General features: G+C 37.9%; 2 protein-coding genes and 1 non-coding gene across 4 annotated transcripts; 2 read left to right on the top strand and 1 right to left on the bottom strand.

The window, feature by feature from the left end:
• The first annotated feature begins 3 nt into the window (after positions 1–3).
• Positions 4–13,356, top strand: tmem67 (transmembrane protein 67). The gene is made up of 28 exons (XM_032559194.1): positions 4–304; positions 3,718–3,812; positions 3,944–4,034; positions 4,152–4,251; positions 4,592–4,655; positions 4,754–4,825; positions 4,914–4,976; positions 5,078–5,232; positions 5,352–5,460; positions 5,578–5,664; positions 6,524–6,589; positions 6,695–6,848; positions 6,935–7,055; positions 7,140–7,245; positions 8,620–8,676; positions 8,755–8,853; positions 8,931–9,029; positions 9,334–9,420; positions 9,612–9,711; positions 9,797–9,936; positions 10,024–10,164; positions 10,245–10,325; positions 10,420–10,536; positions 12,261–12,377; positions 12,460–12,567; positions 12,713–12,815; positions 12,897–13,039; positions 13,119–13,356. The coding sequence occupies exons 1-28, from the start codon at positions 103–105 to the stop codon at positions 13,197–13,199; spliced, it is 2,958 nt and encodes a 985-aa protein (XP_032415085.1). The 5' UTR covers positions 4–102; the 3' UTR covers positions 13,200–13,356.
• Positions 13,357–14,314: 958 nt separating this feature from the next.
• Positions 14,315–23,515, top strand: pdp1 (pyruvate dehydrogenase phosphatase catalytic subunit 1). Of its 2 annotated transcripts, none has more exons than XM_032559218.1 (9): positions 14,315–14,414; positions 16,189–16,480; positions 16,570–16,737; positions 16,921–17,132; positions 18,481–18,562; positions 18,915–19,009; positions 19,113–19,281; positions 19,372–19,590; positions 21,462–23,515. In XM_032559218.1, the coding sequence occupies exons 2-9, from the start codon at positions 16,238–16,240 to the stop codon at positions 21,840–21,842; spliced, it is 1,569 nt and encodes a 522-aa protein (XP_032415109.1). In that variant the 5' UTR covers positions 14,315–14,414; positions 16,189–16,237; the 3' UTR covers positions 21,843–23,515. The 2 variants fall into 2 exon arrangements, with proteins under 2 accessions (XP_032415109.1, XP_032415110.1); XM_032559219.1 differs by lacking the exon at positions 14,315–14,414 and adding an exon at positions 14,421–14,599.
• A 2,656-nt stretch (positions 23,516–26,171) lies between these two features.
• LOC116717964 (U2 spliceosomal RNA) lies at positions 26,172–26,361 on the bottom strand. The gene has a single exon (XR_004338853.1). It is a non-coding gene; the product is annotated as a U2 spliceosomal RNA (small nuclear RNA).
• Between the last annotated feature and the right edge of the window lie 1,462 nt (positions 26,362–27,823).

The raw sequence follows: 27,823 nt of genomic DNA, 5'->3' as shown, positions 1-27,823 counted from the left end.
TAAGCCAAATGATTCGGATCTCTAAAAAGACTCTAAAATCCCATCACCAGCCTGAGTGAAGGATTGTGGGTAAAAAAAAAAAAAGGAGGACTGTTGTTTACCATGGCGACGGGGACGCTACTGTTTATTAGCAGACACAGAGTTCTCCCATATTTTTCACTTTTGTTATATATAAATCTAATTGACTGCCAGCAGTTTATCATTCCGTTTAAAGCTCCTTCAGATTGCGGCGTAGACGAATTCTTCGACATATCAAGTGTGTCTTGCTCCAGATGTGGTTCAAATCAGCGCCAGAGCTCTACAGGTCGGTTTTTATCATCATAATACTCGTCTTAAGCTGATTTCGGGCTGCGATACCAACCTATAATAAGAAATATTTTACTATTTATACTTGAATGTAGAGTAATTTGAACTGTATGTTGGCGTGTGTCATCTAATAATCAGAGAGCCAATTGTGTGAAGCTAAAAGCTGTTAGCTTCCTGTTGTTTCATGTTTTGAGGGGAAAAAGTAAAACATCGAATAAATGTTTTTGACACTATTAAGGGTAAATCTTTTAAACAGCAGACGCAGCAATATCTGCCTGTGTTAGTGTGAAAAGGTTTGTATTGCTATGTAGTTGGAATAAAATTAATTGTTTTTTTGTTTTTTTTTAAGTTTTGGATATACTTTTAATTTTAATCTTCTTTGTCCATCCATATTTACTAAAGGTTGAAAGATTTTAGGTTTCAAGCATCTTGATGATGATTAGTTATTGTTCATTTTATTTTTGTTTGTTTGCATGATATAAGAGGAAGGTCTTGATTGGGGCGTTTTGGTGTGTCTTTACAAAAATTATTTCAAAAATGAACACATTTCATTTGCTCCGAAAATGAACTGTGAATGAATGAGTCATCTAATTGAATCTGTTGGAAATATACAGTGCAGTCTTACTAGATAGCAGAACCAGAATAAATGAAAAACCGGAGCTGTAGATTTTCAGAAACATTGGAAGACTTACTGTATGTTAAAATAAAAACAATATTTATAAAGAGTTAAAAGTTAAATTAATCAGTGCAACAAAGTAATTCCACTGTTTTGGTGTTAGAATATTATGATGTTAAAATTGAAATTACTAGAAATTACACAGTGAATGTACGTAGTTTAATTAATAAAGAATCTGAAAAAGCTATGAAAAGAAGAAATATGAATGCATAACTTTGAAATTACAGAAGAAGAAAATAAAACAGAAAAATGTGATAAAAGTACATAAAGTGCATCAGAAAAGGAAGGATTTCAAGATAAACTCCCCCCTCCTGTAACTCTTTCCTGCTCCTTCTGGGTTGTCTTGTTAGAACTGACTTATTTTTGATCACCAAACTTATATTAGTCATTCACTAGTTATTAGCCGTGTGTGAACTGACACACACAGTTTGGTTTATTTAACATTTTGTAAGTTTTAAGGGGTTTCAAACCATTTCTTTTGTATTCACACAGTTGTTGTCTCTTTGTCATCTTGGAACTCTATGAGCTCTGTTTATGTTAACACAATGTTCTTGGAGCTGAGAAGCAGAGCACTTTCAAGGTCTTCTCCTATCAGTAGGTCTGTTCCACTTAGCTTCACACGTGAATCAACACCAACACACGTTTGTATCACATCCCAACAAAGTCACATGTCCAGAGGCTGGCCTGCTCACAGTATTAACATATTACCAGTTAGGCTGCAGTGTGTGTTTAAGTCCAGCCTATTGTTTGGAGCATACATGCCCAAGAAGAAAAATATCTATTGTACTCTGATTACTTTGTTCTTCCCTTTAGCATTATGTGAAAGCATCCAGCGCTGTACAACTTTATATGTGGTCAAAAATAAATTAGACTTTGGTTTCTGACATCTAAAGATTGACTCCATCTTCTTTCCTAGGGCTGCCAATAAAAGAGAAAAAGTGATAATGTTAACTGTCTTAAAGCAGTTTCACGCCATAAGGGTGTAGTCTCTCCAGTGTGTTCTGGAGGGACACAGGAGAGTATTTGGTATTTGAGCATATCAGTTTTTCACTGGTATGCTCTTTTTTTTCTACAAATGCTGGAATAAAACCGTTAAAGGTTGTTATACTGCCAAAACAAGTGAAATCATTCCTCACTTTCATGCATAAAAGTACAGCACTGAATAAATGAATAGGCTTGAAGGCTCAGAGCAAAAAGCATGTATGATTTTTGATTGAAAATAATAAATTAATCTTGTTTTCTTTACCAGAAGTGTGCCTGCATTAAATAAAACCTATGATCATGACGATCATAGGTTTTTTTAATTAAAGTGAAAAATGATTCCTTAGTTATTCAATCAGAGGTGCTAATTATTGAGAAGTTGCAGTTAAATGAGTTGTGATTTATGATTATATTTTGAAAACGATATAAAAATGGTGTGAGTGTATGATCACTAATGTAACAGGGTGTTGTATAATAATCTGCTGTTGAGACATCAAGTGTTGAAACAGGGTGGAGATGAGAAGAGTGGTAAGAGGAGGTAACTGTGAAGGAGGCTTATGGGAAAAGGAGGAACTGTCAGCAGATGGTCTCTGGTGCAAGAGATAATAAGCAGAGGAAAAGTGACTCGTCATTTTGCCATTTATCATAATGGCTGTCATTGCTAGAGCTGAACTGGATTCATGTTTTTTTCCCTAACTCTGCAATATGCATTTCAAAATATAACAATGAATACATTTTTAACAGATGTTTAAGTTGTGCTGTACTCCTACTATCTTGTTAATTATTCTGCACTGATCCTACTTCTTTTTATTAATGTTAAACGTATAGTTTTTGATTTTACTAAATATTGCGATCAGTTGCCATATATTCCCATTTTCCTCATTCTTTTCTTTCTCATCTGTACTTTCATCACTCTCGGTCAAGTCTCCACCTCAGCTTTTGCCCAGACTTGAAGAAGGCTTTCTTGCTCCAAAGAGACACAGGGACAACTTATCTCAATGGCATCTTTTATTCATCTTTTTCTTTTCTTTTGATGAATCTCATCAGCAGCATATGAAAGCAACATGAGTTGTCACATGACTAAGTTGGAAACCTACAAACAGAAGAGATATTAGTTACAGATAACAATGAGTTCATTTTAACTTCAATTTCTCAAGTAGTGATTTAATAATTTACTTGTAAGTTAACAGTGAATGAATAAATAAACTATATGCCAAACAGTGCAATTAATCTGTTTCCAAACACGTGGAAAACATTGCATCAAACAATAAATCTGTTTTGGTCTTCTGAATTCAATCTGAATCATGTAAACTTTGAATAATGTCCATTTCCTGCCAGTGCTGTCTTTGAGGAAGCTTTCAGTTGATGTTCTTTGTCTGAAGAGAGATCATTGTGTGAGCACAGGTGTGCCAGGCCACCTTATAGATTTGGCTGCTGAGTTTGAGCAGTGAAAGGGATGGGTGTGCTTGATTCTTTGCGAGGTGCGTGCCAGTTGGGTGGAGATGGTGAACACATTCAAAAGTGTAGGATTTGCTGATTTAACTTGACACTCTTTGACCTTTGGCATTTTTAGCAGTGTCATTTGTGTCCGCTGTGAACATCTAAACATTTGGAGATAGCCAATAATTATTGCACACCAATCAGTTCTTTGCAATGAGAATATTGCACACGCTGATATTGCCATTAACACTTAGTCGTAACATATTGTTCAGCTCTACTCACTACTACTCATCTGATTTTCCTTTGTTTTGCAGGACTGAGCTGCATTTGCCAGACTGGCTACAGAACCTTAAATGTCTTCAATGATAAAATATCCATTTCTTGTGAGCAGTGTCCTACAGACAGTCCCGTATGTTCAATTTTTCTTCAATATCTTCTTGTTTCAGTAATATGAAAGTCCTGTAGCTGTGTCCAATACAGATTTATCATCTATTCTCAATAGAAGACTGACTTTTTGGTGACTTACTGTGTTTGGTACAGGCAGTAACACAAGATGGCTTCGGGTGCATTCGCTGTCCAAACAGCCTCAGTAATGAGGGAAAATGTCAGTGCCTATCAGGCTATATCCTGGGTGAGTTATTTACTTTTTGGTTTGATTTGCAGTAGTAATAGGAATGAAAAGGGAGTTGAATGTTATATGTTTTTATGTAAGGACAGGAGTTCATGGCTTTTTTGTTTGTTTTTCTAGTGGAAAGGGATATCAATGGAAATCCTCTGAAAAATGCCAGATGTGAAGCGTGCAGCAACAAAAGCCCTGCTTTGTCTGTATCAAACACCAACGGAGACAGGTAAATGACCCGTACGTGAATTGGGATTTATCTAGTCTGGAGCACCTTAATGCAGTGAATCTCACTGCATCTTTTGTCCTGCTGAATAAATCCCCCCCGTTGGCAACATGCTGTCTCTAAAGAGCTCCAGTTTTTTCTTAAAATGTCTTGTGAAAACTTTTGAGTATGTTTGACTTCAAATAGTTACACTGAGCCCAAAGTAATGAGGTGGAAAAGGAATATGATGCAACATGACAAAAAATCAAAATGTGCTTTTAAGGCTCTGTATCTTAATCATTTAATCGTGGGATTTGCGTACCTCATGGCTAAATTATCTATACATTTTCAAATTGTCTTCCAGGTGTGAGAGATGTATGTCTACCTTCACTAACACCTCCTGTGTGTGTGCGGCTCCTAATTTTCAAGTGAGTTCAATCATGTCTCTCTCTTAACATATTCAAACTTGGCTCATGTTCAGCAGTCAGAAGGGAATGTGTCACTAGTTTGCTTTGTTTTTTTCCAGGAAGGAGGATTGTGTTTCCGTCCAGGAGTCCTTTCCACTAATGTGAATCCCAGTGTCAACTATGCTCAGTTGGTAGGAATCCTCGGCTCTTGGTTTCTCAGTTGTTGTTACATTTAGCAGATTGTTATCCACTCTGATTCATTTTTACCTTCTGTATTAGAAATTCAGCCTTCAGTCGGCCTGGTTTGTGGAAAATCTCTACTCCTCCTCAGCTGCGTGCCTCGTAATGAAAACACACTTATATTTTTTAACAAGGATTCAAACAATGATTGTTGAGATGAAGGATTAGATCCTCTGCATAAACATCTGATGTTTTCCTTGCAGGACTACTCCAACCTGACAGCATGCCAGGCTCTTGGCAACATGTGTGTGTTGAACATGCACTCCATCACTGGTTCCTCTACTGATGCTTGTGGTCTTTTTAACACCGTTTATAGATCAAAAGCTGCTCTGAGCTCAGTTCAAGAAATTGCTTATTGGTAATCCTGTTTGATTTCTTTTTTATTTTTTCAGTTTTAGCATTTTAATAAATTTCAAACAGATTTTTCCAGTCTGAGCCCAGAGCAGACACCAGCAGCTTTGATTGTTTCTTCTCTAGGAGAGTTAATCTCCCGTGGCTTTTCTATGGAGATGAACCCGGGCTGGCTAGTCGCGTGCTTCAAACAGATCCTGTTCCCACGGTCTTCAGCTTCAGAGGAAGAAATCGGGTAAAACATGTTGACATTAAACAATAAGCGAATAAAAAAATATACATCAATAGTGCGTCTTGTTCATTACAGATATTTAAATAAAACTTTAAATGTAAATTTCGTTATTTTTGTCAGAACACCAACATTCAGCTGCTTGCTGCTGTCTATAATGTCAAGGGGGAGTTCCTGAGGTGGGAGAAGGTCGGCGGAAGCAACCTGCAGGTAACATTTTAAGTTGTCTGTGATCAAGACACTTAGGCTGCAAGCAAATAAGATTTGTGGCTTAGATCATCTCTTTTAATTCAGACTTCTGCACTGCCGAGAAAATAATCAGATCAGATGTGTGTGTCCAGACCATAGGATGTTTTTTCAATGGAACCTTTTTCTTGTAAAAGTGCCAGGACAAATTACTTTTACATAGATGAATCCCTCATGAAAATGTTTATTCAAATACAAATTTAAATGTGCTGTATGCGTACGTTCATTTCATACCTGAAATTACCTCTACAAGTCTTTCAGGTGTGTTCCCATGACGTTTGCATATCTGCCTGTTATTTTTGGAAAAATTATTTAAGCTCAACCAGACTGGAATGAGAGAATCTGACAACATTGTCGCTATTAGCAAAGTGCAAACAGGAATTCTTGCTCTCTTTCAATATCAGCTTTCATCTTGCCACTCTTCATCAAAGGTCAGATTTGCATAGCGCACAACGAACCACTGTCCTGTCAACAGACTCTCCTTTACTTTTCACAATGCTGTTTGTTCGCTAATGTTTTCTAACAAACATCTGAGGTCTTCGCTGAACAGCTGTTCTCCTAAAGTCAGCTGGTTACAGTGAATTTTATTTATGGGTTTTAGAGTGAAATGTTTCTGGAAACAAACGCTCACTACATGTTCAGTTCTCAAAGACCATGTTCCATGAACTACTTTGTCTCAGTCGGTCATAAATTGTATAAAATAAGTTGAAGTTTTGACAAAATGTGCAAAGGTTCAAGGAGCATTGGTACTCACCATATGTAATTTGAACAGCTTGTGAAGACTTCATAAACCTCCAACAATTCTTCCTTCCCTCTCTTGTAGCTTTGTCCAGGATTAGCCGCCAAACAGGCAGCAGCCTTCAGTTTTGGAACCGCTTACCAAGAAAGTGTGAGTGCCTTCAACTTAATTTACTTTACAGAATGACAACAAACCTATATTCTGTGAAAAGTTAGGTTCTAAGCAGTTTTTGAATGTGTTCTGGTGTACGTTCAGTGTGACCTTTCAGTGGCGGATCTGCTGGATTCCCATCCCGAACCGTTGTTCTACGACGTTTACATGGACCTGGGAGGAGAAGAGAACAGGAAACTTCTCCCCCTGCCAACGCTGGTCGAAAACCAACAGTACAATGGAGGATTCATCAATCAGGGTGAGATTTTATTAATTAAAGCATACAGTTTCCTTCTAAATGAATGTTTGGATAATTTCAATATATGTTTCTATTTTTTTATACAGATAGTATGAGAAACTGGTATCTGACTCGCCGAATGTTTCTTGTGGACACTTTGAGTGGAAGAGAGAAGAGCATAACATCCTCACCTAAAGTCATTCGCGTTGCCACCAGTGTCAAAATAAGGTAATATTTAATGTTGTCATGGTTAAAATGGAAATAAAAATGGAGAAATGTACAATGTACTGACGTGTTTCAAACCTCTGGTAGGTTTCAACTTGTTCCTCGAAATCAGGAGGGGCTCATTTTTCCCCCTCTGATGACTTTGACTTACACAGATGTTCTCATCACGAACATCAGTACTCAAACTGTGCCTGTGAGTACATTGCTATGTTGCACATTCTTACTTTTTACTGTACAAAAAAAATCCAGATGACCTCTATCAAAGCCACTGGGTTTCCATTACACCTTTTTTGCGCCTCAGGCTGAATTCCTCTAGAATGCTGCAGTAATTTATCACAATATTAAATTTTTTAGCTGTACTTGTATCACTATGCCACTGAATGCTGCAGCATACCTAGTTCCTACAGCTAAGACGGGCTGCAACAGTTCTTTTGAACATGTACAAAGCTTGATGGCAATAGCAACAAATTTAAATACCACACACATTTACCAGAGCCACGCTTCACTCAGATGTCACAGTAATGAGCAACGTAATCAGCCTCGGTCTGCTTTGATAAAGATTCACTCGCTTTCAAATGCTAAATGTCAGAGTGGCTTCAACTGCTGGGCAATCTAGCATATTTTCTAATTAATAACCAAGACAGTTTTTGAATAAAAATCAAACAGTTGTGGAAAAAATTCATTACCCAGCACTGTTAGGTTAAAATCTTTCAGTCAGGGTTGTTAATACTGTGCACTTGATATGAGTCTGCAAGGCCAGACACTCATAAACAGGTCAGAGTGAAAGCTCCGACAGTCACCATGGTTTTTCATACCAAGGACAAGGAATCCCAAACACTGGAGAGACAGTCTGCCTCCTGCAAAACAACATCTAACCTTGGATGTGTAGCATGAACAGTTTTATTTGGGAAAAGTTCATAAGCATTAAAATAAAAACATGACCGTCAGATTAATAAAAGGGATATATTCAATCTATAATGAAAATTTTCCACCACACGAGACACTGATATGTCCTCTCACCATATTTGCAGTGTACAGAAGACAGATACATATTCAAAAACTTGACATGTCTTAATGTCTTAAAACACAGGTTTTGTTTCTTTACTTTTAGGCCACTGTAAGACACATTTTTCAATGTTTCACCATTTACCACAAGGAAAAGGACTTTGGTTCAAAAAGTCCTTTAACTTGGTTTGATCCTCACAATTAATGGATTAACTTCAAGCATTGTACCTGAACTCTGTCTACATTAGGCTAAAGTTTATAGTTTTTGGGGTCATAGATATTTAAGTCTGGGGTCTTGTCCTTTTCAGAAATTAACCTAAAACCAAAAATTATGATGAGAAAGCATAAACATTATAGAAATTCTACAAACAATAAAAAAATATGTTGGCCAAAATGTCGTCTTTTGATGCCGACTTTGTTGTCACGGCACCACATTTTAACTGACTGTAAAAATACTTGTATGCTCAGCCGACAGTTGGGGTCATGACCCTGTTACATTTTTACTTTGTGGGTCACAAGCTGGAAAGTTTGTGAATTAATGCTCTAATGTGTGTGTTTGTAGATAACCTTTGCTATGGATTATGAGATGGATCAGACAGAGGCTCATACAAAGACAGATGTGAGTACAAGTTGGGCTGAAACCATGGCAACAAATCTGTGTATGTAACTGAAAAATAGTCACCCTTGGGTCACACAGACTGCTCTTGGCATCTTGGGCGGGTTGGCCGTACTCTACTCGCTCCTGAAGACAGTCAGCTGGAAGAGGAGGATTGCTTCCCCCATCATTGATCTGGAGGTACATCGCCGTCTGTTGAAGCGCTGTAAAAAATGACCGCCGGGCGTTCATGTGTTTCTGGTCTCTGTGTTCTCCAGACGATGCTGAAGTTTCTGTTGTTTTACTCCGGTGACCTGGCCAATGTTTTCTTTATCGTCACGGTGGGAACTGGCCTTTACTGGCTCATATTTTATAAGGTGGGTCATAAGAAATATTAATATTTTTTGTTATTCACTCAGTTTCATTCAAATTTGTACTGTTGCGTTCGTCTCTGTCATTAGTTTCACCAGCCTGTTTTTGACAATAATTTCCACAAATTGAACTTCCACTCTTTGCATGATCTTTTATCCTTCTTGCTTTCCATTTCTGCATTCTTTAGACACTGAAGGCAAGTTATTTTTTACTCTGTGTTCTTTCATGACTAGCTTTGTTTGTAAAACAGATTCAACTCTGGTTGTTTTTGCAGCTCTTATCAGACAAACTGCCTCTGTGTGTCTACAGGCTCAACAGTTTGTATCTGTGCTGCTTCCACTCCCCTCTCAAGAGGAGCAGTTTGTGATGTACATTGGTTGTGCCTTTGCTCTCAAGGTCAGATCACTCTGTAATCTGTAATACAATTTTTAGTAGTTTCCAGGTTATTTGTATTTCCATTCTGCCATCCAGTGTCATAGGATTCATATCTAAATCCTAAACTTAAAAGAGGAATTGGTCTTTTAAACAAATCATATTGTGTACATAATGGTATATAAAAGTGTCATGTTTTGTGCATTTGCATCCAGGCTGTCCAGTTTCTACACAAGCTGTATATGCAGGTGTCAGTCGATATATTTCTTATAGACTGGGAGAGACCACGAAGCAAAGGGAACAGGACAGTGCAAGGTACCAACACAGTTATTCTGTTCTCACTCTTTAAGCTAGTTATTCAGTATTTTTCTTCTGATGAGCTTTTTTCCTGTTGTTTTAGCTCATGGGGACAGTAAACGTGACCCCTCCCCAGTCAGCATCTGGAGGACCTACTTTGTGGCAAACGAGTGGAACAAGCTCCAGACCATTCGCAAGATCAGCCCAACTTTTCAGACCATGGCTGTGCTCTTCTTTCTCGAAGTACATCTCACCCTACATGTTCTGTTTGAAGGATTCTGACAGTACATGTCTGTTTTCCTTATCGCTATTTCGCCATCTTGTGTTAAGGTGCTGAATTTCTCCAACCTAGCTTTGAGAGACCCTTGGTCAACGTTACAGCGCTCCCCAGAGGCGTACACCCCTCCTTACAGCCTGATTCTGCGCTACGGCCTTGCCGCCACACTTTGGCTCTGTATTGCCCTGCTGCAGGTAAATGGCCACCATTTCATTATTAATTATTGAGGTTTTGTGTTTTAGCTGTAATAACCGACAGTTGCATGTGCCTGTAGGTGATATTCTTCACTGTATTTTACGAGCACTTTGTGGAGGACAAAATTCGCCAGTTTGTGGATCTCTGCTCTGTCAGTAATGTAAGTAGTAGCTCCTGTTTTTTTTTCACAATCAGTAATAATTTAATAATATTAATAGTAATAATAAAAGGGCTTCCTCTGTTATTCCACGTAGGTCTCTGTGCTGCTGTTCTTCAATCGTTGTTTTGGTTACTACATCCATGGACGCTCAGTGCATGGACACGCAGACACAAACATGGAGGAAATGAGCAATAACCTGAAGAGAGAACGTGTATGTACAACAACAGTGAACCTTGTCATCTTTCATTTTTATTTGCAGTGCTTTGCAGTAGGGCTGTTGTAAATGAATATTTTAGTAATCGAGTAATCTATCGATTATTCTTACGATTTATCGAGTAGTCGGATAAAAAAAATTATAAAATAAAACTGATAAATTTAGCATAACACCAGTGTTATTATCGGATATCAATATCAGTCCAGTTTTTCATTTTTGAGCTTCCCTAACACTTACCTTTATGGAGTTTAGAAAACTAACCTGTAACAATAATAGCTCACTTTCTAAGTTAACCTGAAGAAAAGTTATACAAAGATCTGAAATTCTATTCAATTTAAAATAAAGAGGCAGACTCACAAATACGCTTATAAAAAATGTCTATGCTCCAGCTTTTGGTTTATGTATTCATCTTCAGTCAGTTTAATAGATGAACTCTCACCTTGCCCCATACCTGTCAAGCTTTGGGTTTGAGAATACGGGAAATGTCACCTGGAGCGGGGGGGTTTGAGGTGGTGGGGGCAGGAAGGGAAGGTGAGCAAACGGACGTAAGATCTGGGTGGAGAGGAGGAAATAGACCAGGGGACAGACGAATGTGATTTCCGCCACCCGTTTGTTCAGACCGGGATGATATGAAATTTATTGTGCTGTTTGTCCGTAGAGCTACACTTATACTATAAGTATCAGCTACTTATAGCTGATACTTAGCAGATAGACTGAGCCCCCCGTGCTCAGTCTATCTGCTCACCTGTATAAATACTCCCGCAGCGCTCTTCCCGCCGTTCGCTTTGAACCAGCAGCTCCCGGAGGAGAAAGGCAGCCGTACTCCGGGCATCACGCCAGTCATTTTAAGGATGCTTATTGGTCCTCCCCAAAAACGATGAAAACCCGGGCATTATCATCAATCAATAAAATCCCCACGGGTCAAACTTGAAAATTGGACGTTATGCCGTTAACATTTGCATACAAAAGTCAGAGCTACGCCTATCGCAAATAATGTTCCAGCCGGGACACGGTGCTCTAAATAATAAAACATAAATCAACGAAGTTTTGAGGCAGGTAAATTTTCCTCAAGGAATTTTAATAATCGAGGTACTCGAATCATTCAAGGAATCGTTTCAGTCCTACTTTGCAGAAGTCCCACATTTCAAATGAAGTTGCTTCCAAGAAACCAGGTCTTCTTGGAATCCTTGAAACTGTTATCGGACATCATAATGCACTTCAGACTGTTTAAGATATTAAAGATAATATGGTTTCATAGAATCAAACAATATAATAAAGACTTGTGAAAGTATTATTACCCCTCTAACCTTTTTAAGTTTTGTTGCTCAAGCACTACAAAATTAAGTAATGTGTCAATGTGAAGTAGATGAAAAAAGGAAACATTTGGTTTTCAGCTATTTTATTAGCAAATGCAAATCTGAAAAATGTGGATTTACATTTGTATTCAACCTCTTCTACGTTTACATGTCTTAATGAAATCTGAAGTTAGTAAATATATTATAAATGTGTAAATGCAGCTGTACTGTGAAGGCCTCTTATCATTTACAGAACATTGGTGAACATGAAGACCCAGACTTACTACTTTGTGATGGTCTTCCACATTAATCCCTAATTCTAAATAGAAATGTGTGATTATCATATCACAAAATATGAAAAAAAAAAAAACTTCAGAGTGTTCAACACTTATGGCTGCTGCTGTATTTCTCTTCTTGTGCCTGTAGGAGTCACTGTGTGGTCAGCGGGGTTTGGTTCCCAACTCTGACATTCAGACCTTTCAGGTGTCGGTCACCAACCGTCTGAGGCAGCAGTATGAAAGAATACAAGATTCTCTTAGCAGGGTATGTGATCACCTCTGTAACCCTTATTCTTTGATATAAAATAAAAACAAAAAATCTTTGAACTGCTCCTCTTTCACTCCAGAGGAACAGGCCGTCACGGTTGATGGATGCATCTACCGCCAATCTGTCAGATCTACAGTTCAGAGCGTACAACACCATGAACCACTTCCTGGGATCCATTATTGACCATGTTAGTACAAACATCCAGAAATTAGCTCAGTCTGTGAGAATGTAACCTTGGATCACATTTAATCTGATTCCGTTGTTTGTTTTGTAGATACTGCAAGTTTATTTGATGCAAATCTTTGTTTTCTCATGCTGGATTGTTGACTTAGGGCCATCCTGACATGGACTACATGGTGAAGGAAAAGCTGATGTTGGAGCGAGTCATAGGGATGGAGTTTATGGAACCGGCTGATAAAAGCTACTTTTACAGTGGTAAAAAACTCTCCTTGTTTTGTTGTTTACAGATCTTTGGATGTGTGCATTTATAATATACCACTGCTCTCCTCTTTACAGATGAAGCCCACTCCTTCAGTAATGTCCTCTTTTATGGAAATGAGGCCACGCTGCTGATCTTTGACATTTTATTCTTCTGTGTTGTTGACCTTGGATCTCAGAACTTTGTGCTAGCAGCTGTTCTCACATACCTACAGCAAATGGTTGGTGTTAATGTATTTGTAGTGTGTTACCTTCACCAAAGTAAAAATGTACATTAAACCAAAAATGTATTTATTGCAGATATTCCGCTTCATCCGCAAAACTCTTGGGAGAAGGAACCTTGCCAACAAAACGCTGGTGGATCAAAGGTTTCTGATATAGACCTCAGGGTCTGTTTTCGGTGGCAAACATGTTTACTGCTCACTTGTTCTGTTCTCGTTAAAATAATCTGTTCACTACTGAATTTAACGCAAATGTTGTCTTTTTGGAAATATTTGTATGCTTTTATATTGATTAAATTGTTTTATATGAAATCTGACTGGAGTTTTGTTTTTATGGTAAAGTTCTTTCTTTCTTACTTTCTTTCTTTCTTTCTTTCTTTCTTTCTTTCTTTCTTTCTTTCTTTCTTTCTTTCTTCCTCTTTGTCTCTTTTTTTCCTAATTTACTTCTTTCTTTCTTTCTTTCTTGTTTTCATTTTTCTTTTCTTCGTTACATAACAAAGATATGAACATTTAAATATAATTATTTTTATTTAACCTCAATAGCCACTTATAGGACATAATAAAATGTTGTCACTGTGAAAGCCAAATATGTAGCATCTTCTGTTTTTTTATAGCTTTTTTTCTCTCCTTTCTTTTTATTTTATTTTGTAGCATTAAAATATAGAAATAAATAACAAAATAACTTCTATTAAACTATTTCCTAATATTATCTTAAAGATATTTGCAATTATTTAAATTTTCTGCTGTTTGTTTGCATGGTGATTTATTCATACATTTGTATTACTTGTACCTTTGTCAATCAAACCTATTAACTAAAACATTTTACTATCACTTTGCTGAGTATGTCAAAATTAATTTATCTTACAAACATTTTGTAAGACAAATATTTTTAATTAAGTGTTTTTGAAAGGGAGAGGTGTGACACATTTTACTAAATGTAGCAACTCAGATAATTCTGGGTTAATTTCTATTACAAATTTACACTATTTGATTTGGTTCCAGAATTCAAAGTTAGTCACTTCAATGAAAAAAAATACTGAAATTTCTCTTAAAAAGCTTTTTTTTTTTTTTTTGATAATATTAAATTTAGGTTTTTCGTAAGCTATAAGCCATTGTCATCCAACTTACAAACCTGAGGTATGTCACTGTCTGTAATACATCCATTTAACATGTCAGTATCACTTCTTGGACTGGAATATTCAGCTTTCTATTGTTTTTGACACGTTGCGTGCATGGGAGAGTTGACGTCACTGCGTAGGTTAAGGCTCAACCAATCAGGTTTCAGCATGAGGTGTGGCGCTTTGGAGTAACACAAACCGAAGGGGTTGGGTTCGAGTCATGAACTTAAATACCTACTACACATCTGTCGGATAGGGTAAGAGCACATTTTGTTCTGTTTTGTCCCCTTCTCCACAAACGGACTTTTATAAAGTATTCTTTGGTGTACCTGGAATGTTTAACTAGCAATTTCTATCGACGGCTTGTGGGTGTAACCCAGAGCTAGCTACACTAGTCTGAATCTGGATGCTTTACCTTCACGACTGACTTGAGTTTTAAACTGTAAGTCTATTTAAACATTTTTAATTCACTCCATGTCTCCGTATGCTACTGCTGTTGCTTATATCATGTTGGCTAACTGCGTCCTGTACCTGGTTTGTAATTAGCTTAGAGAAGCTAATTATGTTAACAACTTTTAAAGCTCAGAGATGAGACGAGTCTTCTGGTCTGTTTGGGTCACGGTTTTTTTTAAATTATTATTTCTGGATGGTTAATAGGCATATTTGTTCACATCAGGGTCACTCTGTGAAAGACTGATGTAGCAGAAACAACTAAAATGCTCCAGGTTTAAATAGAAATAACCAGTCGTAGGGAGACAAGGGTGGCTTCAGAAGCTGCAGATATATTAAAATCAGTAAATTGGAGCAGGTTATTTGAAGAGTCACGGTCAGGACTCGGTTTCCTGGCCAGCAGCAGTCATAACTATCAGAGGAACAAATGCCAGTACTCAGTTATTTTTAACTCTCTGTGCACCAGTACTGACCTATATTTGCAGAGGTCTGCAGAGCTGCTACTCAAGCTAATACTGCTCCTCTATTGCAAATTTTACATTTCATTGCAAATAGACATATTGTAGTTTTTAATATAAGACTTCCTCCTTATATTGGTTACAGTTCCAAACTGCTATTTCTGTTACATAGCTTTTCCTTTTAATGCGATGACAAAGTTTCGTCCAGTTGTATGAGGCATAGAGTTCAACAGGTTGCCCCGCTGCTACTTGTGGAAAATGACTTTACTACACTTTTTGCTACTTTAGGAAAAATACAAATTTGACTGTTTTCTAAAATATTCCATTTGCTTAAAATGCAGACAGTCATGGTGGAGAACCAAAATGAGTGAAGCTTTCTTGTAAAGATAACCATCTGTCTCTAACTATGAGTGCAGACTTACGTGGCCTAATACCTACCCTCTACTTAAGACTAAAGCACTCTTTATTATCCACCATAGGTGACAGAAATAGATAACTAAGCTGTATTTTCATTCAAAATAAATAGATCAATCAGTTAAGTTTCACCAAAAACATCCTCTAACTGCGTACATAAGATCTCTTTGTCCTTTCCTGTATATCAAATTTGTCATATCACATGTAAGATTTTCCTCTAGATAGATTTGAACAGGGAAGTGCACATGCTTTAAGGAAATATTTTGAGCTGTATTAGCAGTAATTATTATCCCTATTACATTTTTTCCACATAGGAGTGCCAGTGACCAGGAAAAATAAAAGTAGTTAATCAACAACCTTTTCAAGCCATTAATCTGATTTGATCTGGCTGCAGCATGGTTTGGGTTTAACAGCTGATGTGAAGCAAAGATTGGACACCATATAATTAGTAGTGAACAAATTAGCTATTTTCCATTGCAGATCAGACCAAAAAATAAACTATAAGTTGACATTGGCCATGAAAATCCTCATCTCTAGATATAATAATTTGGTCTTCAGTGTGTTGGAGATTTTTGGATTTCAGATTCAGAATGACTTAACCTTATGAGAATAAGTCTACTTGTTTGCATAGTGTTTGCTTAATGGTGCGAACAGAGAACGCTCTGTTCACCATCCGTACATCTGAGCTCTTAGTGTGCTTCTTCTTCAGGTGTGTGCACATCGGTGGTGCTTTGATTACCGGTGCTGCATGGTCAGCGATGCCTGTTACATCCCAACTACTCAGGGGTTTGCCCCGTGCCAAGGCCTTTGCCTCCAATCTGTTACCATGCCAACACCACCAGTCCCACCTCGGTTTCCTGCCTGCCCTTAGAGGCCCGTCCCAAACATGGCAGACACACCCGGCAGGAAGGTCCTACCAGACGTCCTCAGCGCTTCACAACTACATCCTGACGCCCCCACAGGTCAACTCCATCCTGAAAGCCAACGAGTACAGCTTCAAGGTCGGTGCGGATCATGCACAGAGTTCCTGATTCATCATTTGTTTGTTTAGATTCTCATCCTGTTGTTTGTTTTCATCATCCGGTTGCAGGTGCCAGAGTTCGACGGTAAAAATGTGTCATCTGTGATGGGTTTTGAAAGCAACCAGCTTCCAGCCAACGCTCCCATAGAGGACCGGCGGAGCGCGGCGACTTGCCTGCAGACACGAGGAATGCTCCTGGGCGTGTTTGATGGACACGCCGGTTGCGCCTGCGCTCAGGTGATCTGTTCACTCTTTGGGGTTTTAATTCATTTCTTTGTTTTTTGAGGCATTGGTCAAACAGTAATATCAGACTTCATTAGGCTATTTTTAGGCATAGAGAAAACATCTAGACACTTTCCAAGACAATTTTTTTATCGGCAGCAGTGTATGTTATCATAATCTCGTAATGTTTCTCTGCAGGCGCTGAGTGAGAGGCTGTTTTACTACATAGCAGTCTCACTGCTCCCCCATGACACTCTGTGTGAGCTGGAGGCTTCAATGGAGGCCGGCCGAGCGCTCAGTCCCATCCTGCAGTGGCACAAACATCCCAATGACTACTTCACCCGGGAGGCTCAGAGCCTCTACTTCAACAGCCTGAGAACCTACTGGCAGGAGCTAATTGACCTAACCAGGTGAGAAACACACAGTATAGTAATACTACATTAAGTTAAACTATTTCATCCTGGTAAGAACAGTATTTTAAATAAGACATGTCCAGAAGAATAATTATATTTCCACATTTGATTATAATGCAAGCAGAAACATCAGTTCATTTAATTTGGGAGTATATTGGCTAGACTAATAAAAATCTTAGAAGTGTGGAGTGCATTTGTATTTATACTAAAGGTAACAACCTTACACCCCATTCCTATTGATGTTTGTCTGATCCAGATTTTAATGTCTAGAGTTTTTATTTTGGTGTTTGAATGAAGAGCATCTGTGAGCTTCAATTTTCAGACGTTAACGAGGTTTGGGGCGGTATGAGAAATTCATCACAGTATCTGGACAAAAATTTAACACATGAACTAAAACATCTTGTTGTTTTCACTCAAAACATCTTCCCAATTAAGTTGAAGCTTTGCAACTATGTAGTTGCATCTCATTATAGTAAAAAATAATCAAACATGTAATTTAGTTCACTAATTAATCAAGTTCTGTTTAATTTCTGTTTAAAATTTTCCATTGAAACAGAAATTTCAAACAGAAAAGCACAAAAACTTGACCTGTTGGTCAAGTTTTTATGCTGACCTGTTGGGGTTTACCCTCCTTATGGATGATGTCAAATCATCAGTAATATTATATGAGCCATAATATAACATTAAAAATCCTCTTTTCTTTTTAATATTGGGATCTTCATTAGCTGGTAGCCATAACCATCCAAATTAACAGATAAAAATCAGAAAAATATCCCTCTGTGTGCAAAGAGGAAATATAAAGTGAGTTTTAAATTTTGAACTCAAGTAATGGAAAAAATGCTGGATGGATCTCAGTAGCCCCTTCAGAGTCACCATGGGTCTCTTGACAGTTTCTCTGATTAATACTTTCATTGCAGTTTAGGTGACTGCCGTCTCTTGGTACAGTTTTGCCATATTTTCTTGAATGAGTTTTCAGATCTGCTTGCCAGGAAATGCCCTCAAAAAAAGACTTGCAGCTGCAGCCAAAGAACTGAGTCAGAGGGGGTAAATACAAATGCCCACCAACTTATAAAATAGGAATTGAAACCCATGTATTCTTCTTCAAAATAAATTTAAATGTGTGGTTGTAATGTCCAATGCATGTTAATTTATCATTTGGTCTTTCTCATCAGTGATTGTTGTCATGTGAAATATTTCAAACAGGACTTTCTGGTTTCTTATTTTACTCTTTGTGACCTCAGTATCACTGACCAATCTGTCTAGATTGGTCAGTTATTGTTTGATCTGGAGATTTTTGGTTCCTCTTTTTCAGACAATCTGTCTTTATATATCTTTCATTCTTTAGCCCTGGCGATGTTCCAGACACCCGAGAGGCCTTACTGAATGCCTTCAAGAGGCTGGACAACGACATTTCTCTGGAAGCTCAGGTGAGAACAGTCTGTGGTTTTGATATAAATCTTTCTTTTTTTAAGTAAAAAACTTGGATGCATTCCTCCTAGCAACAACATGAGCTGACCCATTTCCTGTTCTACTGTTTAAGGTGTCCATGAGCAGTTATTATAGAGTCGAGTTGCAGGTCATGTCATTTATCTGGACTGTCAAATCTGAGAAATGTTTCCATCAGTAAGAGCTCTTGAGGACATGCGTCAGTCCAGGCCGCCAATGTTAGGAATGATCCGGATTTAAACTTTGGTAGACCAGAAATGAGTTCAGATGTCACTTCATGTGATATAAACTTGCTAAGGTGCTTACCATCTGTGTGTGATTTCTCTCTTACAGGTTGGAGACGCAAGTGCGTTTCTGCACTACTGGGTCCTGAGAGTGGCATTTTCTGGAGCTACAGCCTGCGTGGCGCACATCGATGGACCAGATCTGTATGGAGAATAAATGTCCAGCAGCACGTTGTGACAAAAAGTTCCAGTTGTTTTTGTGAAGCTAATATCTAAACTCCTGCCTCCCCCATTTTTATCTTCAAAGCTATATAGCCAATGCCGGGGATGCCCGGGCCGTGTTGGGGGTGCAGGAGGAGGATGGTTCATTCAGTGCTCACACACTGTCCAACGACCACAACGCCCAGAACGAGAGCGAGGTCGCTCGGATACGAAGCGAGCATCCTCACTCTGAGAGGAAGACTGTTATTCGTCAGGTAGTGATTTTAACCAATTCACCCGTGGTTAAAAAACTAAGAAACAAGTCAGTCTGAACTTCTGCCTCTCTCCGTCTTCCTCTGCATCAGGACCGGCTGCTGGGCCTGCTCATGCCGTTCCGCGCCTTCGGGGACGTGAAGTTCAAGTGGAGCATCGAACTGCAGAAGCGCGTTCTGGAGTCTGGACCCGATCAGCTCCATGAGAATGAGCACACCAAGTTCATCCCTCCCAACTACCACACGCCGCCCTACCTGACCGCCGAGCCGGAGATCACGTACCACAGGCTGCGGCCAAAGGACCGCTTCCTGGTAAGAGAGGAATGCGGTCTAAGCTGTTCATGCAACAGCTTAGTGCCTTCATGGATTTATTTATTTATTCATGTATGTATCCAGTACTAAGTTAATTTAGTTCTTCAATCATTCATCCATGTATTCTTTCATGCATTCTGTCACATGAATGAAGAGTTCTTTAAATGTCTGAGAGAATTTCAGTTGTTGCCATAGCTAAAGTTTTAGTAGTCTTATTTAATTCAGTTGAATAAGAACAACTTACCATGTAGGAAGGTAACATTCCTCTCCTAAATGATGATTATTTTATTTATTTACACGTCAGGCTAAAACAATTAATTGTGATGATTCAATTATTGAAATACTCCTCAACTACTTTAGTAATCGAGTCATCGTTAATTGAAATATACAAACTCTAAAGAAGGTCATTTTCTGAAGGAACAGCTCACTCAGAGCAGTAATTAAGCCAAAACTGTACAAAAATATAAACATTTTGCATTTAATATTAGGACCTGCTTTATCTGTGAATATATTCTACCCAGAACTCCTTAAATGCCAAAGCTTTAGCTTCAGCTGGCTTAAATTCTGTAAGAAAAAAAAAATCCTCTCATATATTTGAAGTATTTTTTGGCTGCAGCAGCATCTTTTGCTACAAATGATCAAGCATTCACCAAAGGAATGCTGTGTTATTTCTTTTTAGACAATTAAATATTTATTTTCTTATTTGAAGTAATTTAATTATTTATTAGTCTTTTTTATGTATTTGTAATAATTTGTGGTTCAATGAAAAATCTGCAGACTGCGCCAATTTCTTCTATACAATGAATCAATTAATAGCCACAAGTTGTCAAAAAGTTCTTGTTTGTTTTCAATGTGCAGCGATATTCTGCTTGGTCTTCCCTTTAAAATAATATCCAATTATCTCACTTTTCCCTCCATCTTGTCAAACTACTGAATAAATCAGAAATGTTGGCACTGACTGAGAGATCCTTGACATTTAGTACAATGAAAGAAAACCACGCCGGGGTCTTTTGGCTCGTCTTTTAGATGGTAGATACTGCAGTGACTAATGGCGGCTTCTTCCTTCACCTCCCATGTCTAAGAGCTCATTAGTTCTCAGGTTTGATGAATAGGCTCTTTATTCTGATGTTTTTACTATTATTTTCATTAAGTACGCCATGTCTGTCCTCCAAAACACGTTTGTAAATCTTTTTTCCAGATTGAAAGGGTGATCTTTTTGCTCTCTTTACATAAAAGGGTTGAGTGTAAATTTTAGAAAGCTCTTTCTAAAAGAGTCTGGGTTCATTACTGTTTTATGTGTTGCAGATTTTCTTTTAATTTAACTGATTTGTAAAGAACATTTCAAACTGTTTTTGTGAAAAGTAGTTTTTTACTCTTAGATGGAACTAGCCGAGTAAAAAGAGACCAGATCCTTGTTCTCTATTCCTACAGAGAATCTGGACTCTGAAGTTTTACATTTTACCCAATCACTAATCCATCATGCATGTAATGTGCCAGTTTGACGGTGCATTATACTTCTAAAGACGGTACTACAGAGAGAAGTGCTGAGCGGATGTTAATGTTAATTCAATATTTGAAAGCGTGGCCAGCACAGACTGAATGGCTTTGTTTACTTCCTCCGCTGCCATTGTTAAAACTACAGGTAGACTCCAATTCTAAAACGGCGCAGAAAATTGATGTCGTCGTTCACAATTTCTATTCTCTGATTGGCCTGGTAGGAAAACTACGACAGGGAATCCAAGTAAATGGGAGAAAGCCCAGACTGTAAGCGAGATTTGAATAGAGCAGGAATAAGTGGAAGTTGAGAGATTAAAGTTTGTTCTTTACGTAAGATCGAGATGTTTCTGAGCATTGCCCTCCTCTGTCTGCAGGTAATCGGCTCAGACGGCCTCTGGGAGACGCTCCACCGGCAGGAAGTGATCCGCATCGTCGGCGAGTATTTAACTGGGGTTCACCAGCGCCAGCCACTTAAAGTCGGAGGCTACAAAGTCACTCTGGGACAGATGCAGGGTCTGCTCGAGGAGCGGAAGGCCCGCATGTCCTCCGCATTCGAGGACCAGAACTCAGCGACGCACCTGATGCGGCACGCGGTGGGAAACAACGAGTTTGGCACGGTGGACCACGAGCGGCTGTCCAAGATGCTGTCGCTGCCTGAGGAGCTGGCTCGCATGTACCGTGATGACATCACCATCATCGTCACTCAGTTCAACCCTCACGTGATCGGCGCGCAGAGACAGGATGATGAGTCCTGATCTGATTTCTCACTGACTAATTCAACTGTGTGCCACAGATTTAAAAACCAAGCACACCACATGGACAAATCTATGTTCAGCTATTTTTAACTATATTTATGGAATATTAATGGAGCAGCACGAAAGTTTAGTTTCTCATGGATTTAAACGGTCATCAGATTGGCTTAGTGGGTTTTTTTTTATGCTGCCAGTCTTGTTGAGCAGCTGTTGTCACGCACAACAGTCACAGCGGATGATGTCGCACGCTTTCATTCTCAAATTTAAGCAAGAAGAGTTTAAAGAGCTTTGTGTCCGCTGAAAAGCGAAGCGGTTCTGGTTAGCAGGCCCGACTCTAAACCAGGCATGAGATCCTCTGGGCAAACACTTCCATATTATCACGGTATTAATACACACATTTAATGTTTCACATGATTTATTACAGATGCACTTTTCTATTAGATTCCAGTTTTCTTTGAGATCTGAGCAGTTTAGCAACAGCAACTATTTTCACTGGTAAAATCTTGTAACTTTAACTATATTAATATTACCTTAAATATTTATTTATGGTTTTGAACACTAGTTTTCTAGTGTTCTTTGGGCCAAATGGGACACCATCTTGCATTTCTTCTCTTTATAAAGTATAACAAGCTAAACTTAACTGGTTAATTAGTGGCACTGGAAGAGTTTCACAGCTTCCCAGTGGTAGTTTTAAAAATGGTGTCTTGAGCATGATTTATGCAAAGTAGCTTTCTTTCAGCCAGCTGACCAGCATTTGCAACAACAGGTGGAGGAAGGGCAGCACCTGTGAATCACATTAAGAAAACTTTAAACCAGATGAAGGGTGTAAGTGTTGAACTTTTAAAACATTGGTTGATCTTGATGCTGCTAGCTGGCCCATGCTAGCTTGACTGTTTGAAAGCTGTTTTTTCTCTGCTTCAGATCATTGTCACTGTCTAATTCACAATTGGATATAGTGTTTTTGTTACTAAGACTGAGTCAATCTGTGCAGCTTGTTTGAAGGAAGTTGAATTATCTCTCTGGGTTTTGGATTTTCAGTCCCGCAAGGAGGATGATTTGGATCCTTTGAGCTTTATGTTAAATCTGATGGGTCACATTACAACCTAAAAGTTACAGGAAAATAATTAAGTAGTCTTACATTTTAGGTCACAAATTATTTACATAATCTGAAAATAGTAAAGTGGTAATTACATTTGTTTTGTTTTGATCTCAAATCCGTAGCTGCAGCTTTTTTTGTCTTGCCTCCTGCTTCTTTGCTTGGAGATGCACTAATGAAGGAGTTGTTCCCCTCTGTGATCTAAGAGTGCTTCGACTGAAGTGACGGAGTGTGTTATGAAACTGTAAGCAGAAGCAGTCACTGAGCTTCTTTTCTAAACACAGAGGTCAAGAATCTACATTATTTTTTCCTGACAGGTCATTACCCGTTTGTTTTGCCCCTGGATTGTTTTATTCTTCCTTTTGGAGGTAAAGCAGAGCGTTTTTTTTTTCTTTTACTCATGGATTACTGATGTGTACAAAAAGACTGTATAAACTGGATGTGTTTTAAAATCAGGCAGTTTCAACGTCAAATATTTATTCTGCCTCAGCAGTATGTTACACATCTTCTCTGTTGTATGTATAAATTGTAACTTATGGGGGTTTGAGTTTTGTATGTGAAAATAAAATGCTAAACAGACGGCTTCCTGTGAAGTTGTATTTATTTATTTTCATGTGCGCGGCAGGACATCCAGCCAACTAGACCTCTGAAGGTCATTGCATTTCAGGATAAACATAGTTTATGAGATTACTGCTCATAAACTATGACTTTCTGGGCTTATTTAGAGAGATGTTGTCTTATTTTTACCACAAGATGGCGCTGCAGCACCAAACAACAGCAGAAAACTCAATTTTTTAGAAATAAAACTCAGATTTAGTCAGTTTCATACAAAGTTCAACAGTTTCTAAATATTTTGTGACCTTATGAGCCAGGATATAGGGCAACAGTTCAGATTTTCGTATAATGTGAAATATTTGGTACTATTTTACCACACGGTATACTTGGGAACAAAAATTATTGAAAAACTGCTCTGATAATCTGTAAATAAAGGAGGGCATAATCCTGTAAGCCTTAAAACGTTTTTGTAAACATCAAAAAACTGAAAATTAGCAACTATTTTATCTACAATATCATTAGAAACTATGCAAGGAAAACTTGCCAATTTATCTTAAAAATTACAATAATATAGTAACAAACAGAAACATTTTTTTGGTAACATTCCAATCAGATCTGATGTGTTTAATATTCATCTAAATAAAAATCTAAATATTTGACTGTGCCATGCTTTGTTACTTACACTATTGACTGGAGACATTTATCCCTTCTCAGTAATTCACTTCTCATTCTTTGTGATAAAGCTGATGGCCTGAGATTCCTGAAATAATCTTACAGATCTAATAATTCAGACTGTTTCAATAGTTTTGCCCTTTTTCTCTTTTAGTTTGATATTAGAAGCTTTTTACTATCTTGCTTCCTTCCATGTTGAAAAAAATATGTATTTAAAATAAGATTGACTCAATAACCTTTTGAGTCAATCTCAAAATGTTACTATTTTGCAACCAACAATTGCTTTAAGTATAACTCGGTGCCTCTCATAAACGTCACACAAGTTTTCTATTCTTCCCATTGTTAGTCATCATTGCATTGACATGCATAATACAGAGTTGCTGTGCTTAGATGACATTCAGTTTGGATTACTGGAAATAAACAACTCCACATCGTCATTTTTCAGCCCCCAGCTCTGCAGAAGCTCTGACGTTACAGCGGGGATATTTTGTGGAAAAACGTCCTGAGTGACGCTCTTGTTTACGCACTTCTACGTCTTTAGAAATAAGATGTAGGCTCTGTAGTAAAAAGAATAAACCATCCCATGTAATGAAATGACTCACCTAAGAGCAGAGTTAAAATCAGAGTTGTCCAATTCATCACCAGGCTGAGCCACAACTTCCATTGAATTGACTTGAAGTTTAATACCGCATTAATGTTGAAATAAAGCTTTAAAGTGACATGTCTGAGTTTTATAAACGCATGGAACGAAGAGCATAAAAGAACCTCAAACATTTACTTGAAACAAATTAGTATTTAATTATAGTATCTTATTCTCTCATACTCACCATCTTTTATTTGAGTCATTTTAGGGTGGGCGATATGAATTTAAAGTTTTATCAGGATAATTTGTGGTACTATTGTGATAACGATAAAAGTGACGATAAAAACCATTTATTAAATCAAAATTCGTATCGTGAAAAGATATTTATCACTATAAATGATAAACAATGCGATAAATTTCTACCCTTGGATCAAACAAAAAACTTTAGCTAAAGGCCAGGAAACTGAAATGATTGTTATGCTAACGGTTGTGATGTTAACAACTATCAGTAAAACAAGACAATGGCATATTACTCTGTGTTTTATACATTTTCCCACATTGAACACATATAGTGTTTGCTGCACTTAAGCATTTCCGATTGATAAACTAATAGATAGATAGATAAATCTTTATTGTCATTGTCACAAGAACAACGAAATTTAAAAGCTGCCATCAGTCAGTGCATATGCTTAAAAACAAAAATAACTGTCTCACAATTCACACACAATGTAAGAATTAACAAATAACTGGAAAAAAAACAAAAAAATAAGAATAATAATGTTTATGCATGAAGCAAAAAGTCGTTTTCAAATGATGATTTGGCTCTATGTGAAAAAACAAAAGACTGGCTGCCCCAACCTTGGATGCAATGTGTCTTTTATTTTCTTGTGGAGGAACTTTGGACCACTCAGAATTGGGTTAATTCAGCTACCAGGTGGAGTTTTTAAGCTAAACGGACTCAAAAAAGTCTGAACGTGAATTTCCTGCAATGCTTTGTAACGTGGTCCTGTTAAATAGATCTAAAGATTCTAGAAGTTACGGCAAAATAGTCTGGATTACGAAGGAGCAAAGTAGCCCCGAACCATCACTACCACTACAATGTTTTACTGTCTGTAGAAAGTTACTTTTCTGAAATGCTGTGTTATTTTACATCAGTTGCAGCTGACAAAGCAACTTCCAGCAAACAACAAAGTTCCACTTTGGTCCCTATCGGTCTACTGAGTATTTTTCCAAACATCGTTTGTCCAGTTATTGCTGCTGAGAATGAACAGATATATGATCAGAAGACAACGTAGGGGTGAATATTTTCTCCATGTTTCGTTTATATATTTTTAAGAAGTTATCAGCTTTGACGAGTAATTGGAAACAGTTGAAAATACACAAAGCTTCATTTATTAGTTTCATTAGTTTTCATTTAACAAGGTAAGAAATGTGCACCATACCTGGATATACTGCAATACCAGGATGATGCGTGGAGAGTACAGAGCAAGCCCTTCGTACTGCTCCTTGTTCCAAAAATCAATTTAATATGTGGTCCCCGAAGCGGAGACTATCAGATATTAAACTGATAAGAACAGAAATTACGCATGATCTGAGCCAAAAGGCCGAGAAGCGATGCCACAAATCTGGGGAGGAAACCGTGTCTTCCAGGCAGACCTCCATTTGACTCACGGTTCACAAGTTTTAACATCATTTTAAAGCTACGTCAGAAACAGAGACGGTGGTAAATTTATTTTATGGCGCTTCGATATTGGTATGTTGCGGGAAATTAAACTAAACCAGTCACTAAAGACGAAAATATTGAATCAGTGTGTGGTTTACATAACCACATACGCTGTCGACCAATAGGAAGCGGAGAAGCGAATATGACTCCCAATGACTTTTTTTCACATAAAACTATTATATTCGTGGCTAAAATATTCCTGTTAAGATGTAGTTAGTTAAATAGACTTTACCGATGGAGCTAAATTAAGGTTATAACACAGTAAGTCATTGAAATAGTTATATAGTAACTAACATGTCGATGTAGTAACTCTTAATAGAGCTCACTACTACTATATATATATTGCTCAAAAAATAAAGGGAACACTTTAAGTGTTAAACACCTGTTGAAGTGTTCCCTTTATTTTTTTGAGCAGTGTATATACAGTATATATATATATATAACGGCTAATTTCTTACTTATCCTATTTTATTAGTTCTTTTTCTTTTTCAGGATTGCTCTTTTAATTTTCTTCCTAAAATATCCCAAACTATTCATTAATAGGTTAAACAGATTCAGAGCACCAGAATGAAACTCCTCCCTCTGTTAAATCTTGCGATATTTTATTCTTTCGTTTTAGTTGTTAGATCTACCTAAAGATAACAAACGACAAAAAGCCCATTGACAGTAGTTAGTTGAGATTTGTGTGAAAGACTTGTTCCTGTATAGTTTTATATTGCAGTTATGCAGATCTCAGCTTTTCAGAGGTGACAAAATGTAATCTGGGTAATACTTGATGAGATAGAATAATTGGCATAAATATTATTGATGAAGTACAAATAAATTAACTTAGCTGCAGGTATTACAGTATATAACTGCATGACTGTTCACTGTTCCTGGATTGTTTGCTTTATTGCAAGCTTACTGTTGACAAAATTGCAACTTTTAACCTGCAACGCAGTCCTATTAAGCCCTAATCTAAGCAGCTATGAAATGAAAAATCAGTTCTAAAATCTAAGATCAACAGAGTTTCTATATTTGGACAAATGTCCTCTCTGGTGGTGACTAAACGGCTGAAGGACAATATGGCTGCACGTCTGTGAGAGTGTGGGTGAGATCTGATAGGAAGAGGCGGTTCATCCATCAGGTCGTTTACTCTGTCTTTCATCCACTTCCATGCTGCTGATCCTCAACCTTTCAACTTCTCCACGCACCTCTGTTGTGGAGAAGTGTTGCTCAGATACAGATGGACTGCAGACATAAACAGCGGGTCGTGGCTCCGTCCTTTGGCTTCTGGATCCCACAGCAGGCAGCTCACCGACTCACACGTGACACATGGCTGGGAGTGGGCGCCTGTTCGTGGAAGCACATGTGGG

This window comes from Xiphophorus hellerii, chromosome 3 (genome assembly GCF_003331165.1).
Source record: "Xiphophorus hellerii strain 12219 chromosome 3, Xiphophorus_hellerii-4.1, whole genome shotgun sequence".
NCBI classification, from domain to species: Eukaryota; Metazoa; Chordata; class Actinopteri; order Cyprinodontiformes; family Poeciliidae; genus Xiphophorus; species Xiphophorus hellerii.
The sequence above is the reverse complement of the archived record's forward strand: the minus strand, read 5'-3'. Positions and strand labels throughout refer to the sequence as shown.